We start from the raw sequence: 2,205 nt of genomic DNA on the forward strand, positions 1-2,205 counted from the left end.
TCATATTGCACTGCAGTTCAACGGACAACTTCGTGGTTGCAATAGGATCTTTTTCTAGCTATTTAAAGGAAGTAATATCCAAACTTGAAGTATTGTCATTCCACAACAATCATACAGCACTTTATTGAATGAAAGGCAGTAACGTCGTCGAGTGGTGAAACAAAGTCTTGTTCGACATGAGAACTTGATGCAGTTACTTGGTCATCTTTCTTCTTTTCGGCGCAGTGATGGTCTCCATATTGCGAGCGTTTCGACATATATTCTTTTTAGTGAATCTTCAGGAAGCAGTTTTACAGGTTTGGCTAGCATTTTCTTAGTCATATGATAAGAGTGAACCTATGGAAGGTACTTCAACCATCCCGTAGCTTCTTTTGCCGGTCATTTGTATGGCTCGGGGAAGACAACCTTGGGTGTAAGATTCCAAGATTTTCGTATGCTAAATATGGAATATATTTCTATAAAATGCAAAGACCAACTTTTTCCTGGCTGCTACTCGAGAGGAAGGGTTAAATCCAGTGTACAACGAGTCCTTTTATATTTATGTAAACCTTTCAGGCCTATCTCGAAAAGCAGCAGACTTTGACTGTGCTGTGCGTGATTGCATTTGCGAAACTGCTCTTTGCAAATTTCCAAACTGTAGGGAGTTATTGTCTGAAGTGCATCCTCTTATTCTATTGGGTCCCTTTGAATGGTTAAGTAAGCTATTGCCTGCCATCAACAAAAAGTACCTATCTTTATTCATTGATGAAGTTGGTTATTTGCTGAACCCAACCACCTTCAATAAAGTGACTACAAAAGTCCCCTTGAAAATGAAAGTAGTTCTAAAGATTATTGCACATTCTTTCAATATCTAAGGATTCTACTTGAATAGCGGCATTTAGGCTGTGTTGTAGAAGGAAGATGTGACGCGATCGTACTGAAACAAGAAGATGCTTTTTGACAACGAATTTTATGCGTAAAATGCACTATTGTATCATAAACTGCATCGAGTGAAATGCACATTGAGTTTCAGAAATCTTTATAGGAGGACATCTGTTAAACAAATCCTATTTCCAAGTTATCCACCGCAAGACTTGAAATCATTTTTGACTATACAGGTGGAGTGCCTATATATGTTTCTTAAGTCTTATCCTTACTAGTAAATACGGCGAAATTTATCGGAAGAACAACTAAGGAACAAGGTAGAAACCATTCCCATAACTGAAAGTTGTTTTGTGAAACTCAAGAGAATGGGACCTAAAGGATATGCGGTGTTCTGTACACTGCTTGGCAACTCTATTCTTCGTTTCGTAAACACCGTAGCGTAACTTTGAAACGGCCAAAAGAAGTAATGTTTGGAAAGGCCAAACGGACATAAATTTAGGTATTCTATTTTCACTTCGCAGGTCAACTTCAAAGCTCCATATATTCAACTTGACTCGTGAGAACTTTGAAAAGTGACTTTGTCAGTGCTGACTATGGAAGAGAGCTTTTGGCTGTAAGCCCTTGTGCAACAGACCTTCACTAAGTTGAAATCTCTGCTCATTTAAATGTTTTAACTTACACAGTTCCCAATCGTTTCCAACAGGTTAGTGAGAAAGAATTTCTGACCAGATGCTCTCACAAAATTCTTTCAGATAGCATTACTAAAATAAAGACTGGTCAGAAGGAAGTGTTTATCCAATATCGAGTATTTTGTCCCAGACTGAAGCAAGTGTTGAGCTGAAATAGACAATATGGTATCAACTCATTCTTTTAAAACTCCCGGAAATGTGCCCGACGAAACGATATTCGAACTCTCTATCTTTCACTAGCTATCCAATCACAAGCCTTGAAGCTTTCCGCGAAAACTACACTCGCGAATAGCCGTTCTTTGCCTTCTGAACGAGCAAATTGTGTGAAGTCGTAAAGATATTTGGTATGAAACGAAGAACAAATCAGGACTCTTCAAGAAAACATCGGTTTCAACTCACCATAGACTGAATGGCATAAGAGTAGTGCCGAAGTATTTCGATAAGCTCTTGCTCCTTTGTTAGAGTGTGAAGAAAACTATAACTGTCGCATCCAACTTCGCTTGTGCTGTACCTTTAGACTAGCTGTCCTTTTTTACTCAAACTCCTTTTGTTGGCAACTCTTTTCCTTCTGCTTGCAAACTCGCGAATCAAGAAGTTTGCTTCACAAAAGAGAATATTTGTAGCTCTACGAAAACACAACGTATTTAATTTA

The 2,205-nt window shown here is 38.5% G+C and overlaps 1 protein-coding gene across 1 annotated transcript; it reads right to left on the reverse strand.

Annotated features, from left to right (window-relative positions):
• Window positions 1-1,138: 1,138 nt before the first annotated feature.
• On the reverse strand, window positions 1,139-1,650 carry Gasu_66160 (uncharacterized protein). Its single transcript, XM_005702187.1, has 2 exons — window positions 1,499-1,650; window positions 1,139-1,427 (listed from the first exon to the last, which is right to left on the reverse strand). The coding sequence occupies exons 1-2, from the start codon at window positions 1,523-1,525 to the stop codon at window positions 1,170-1,172; spliced, it is 285 nt and encodes a 94-aa protein (XP_005702244.1). The 5' UTR covers window positions 1,526-1,650; the 3' UTR covers window positions 1,139-1,169.
• Between the last annotated feature and the right edge of the window lie 555 nt (window positions 1,651-2,205).

This window comes from Galdieria sulphuraria (genome assembly GCF_000341285.1).
Source record: "Galdieria sulphuraria unplaced genomic scaffold scaf_419, whole genome shotgun sequence".
In the NCBI taxonomy this organism is placed as follows: Eukaryota; Rhodophyta; class Bangiophyceae; order Galdieriales; family Galdieriaceae; genus Galdieria; species Galdieria sulphuraria.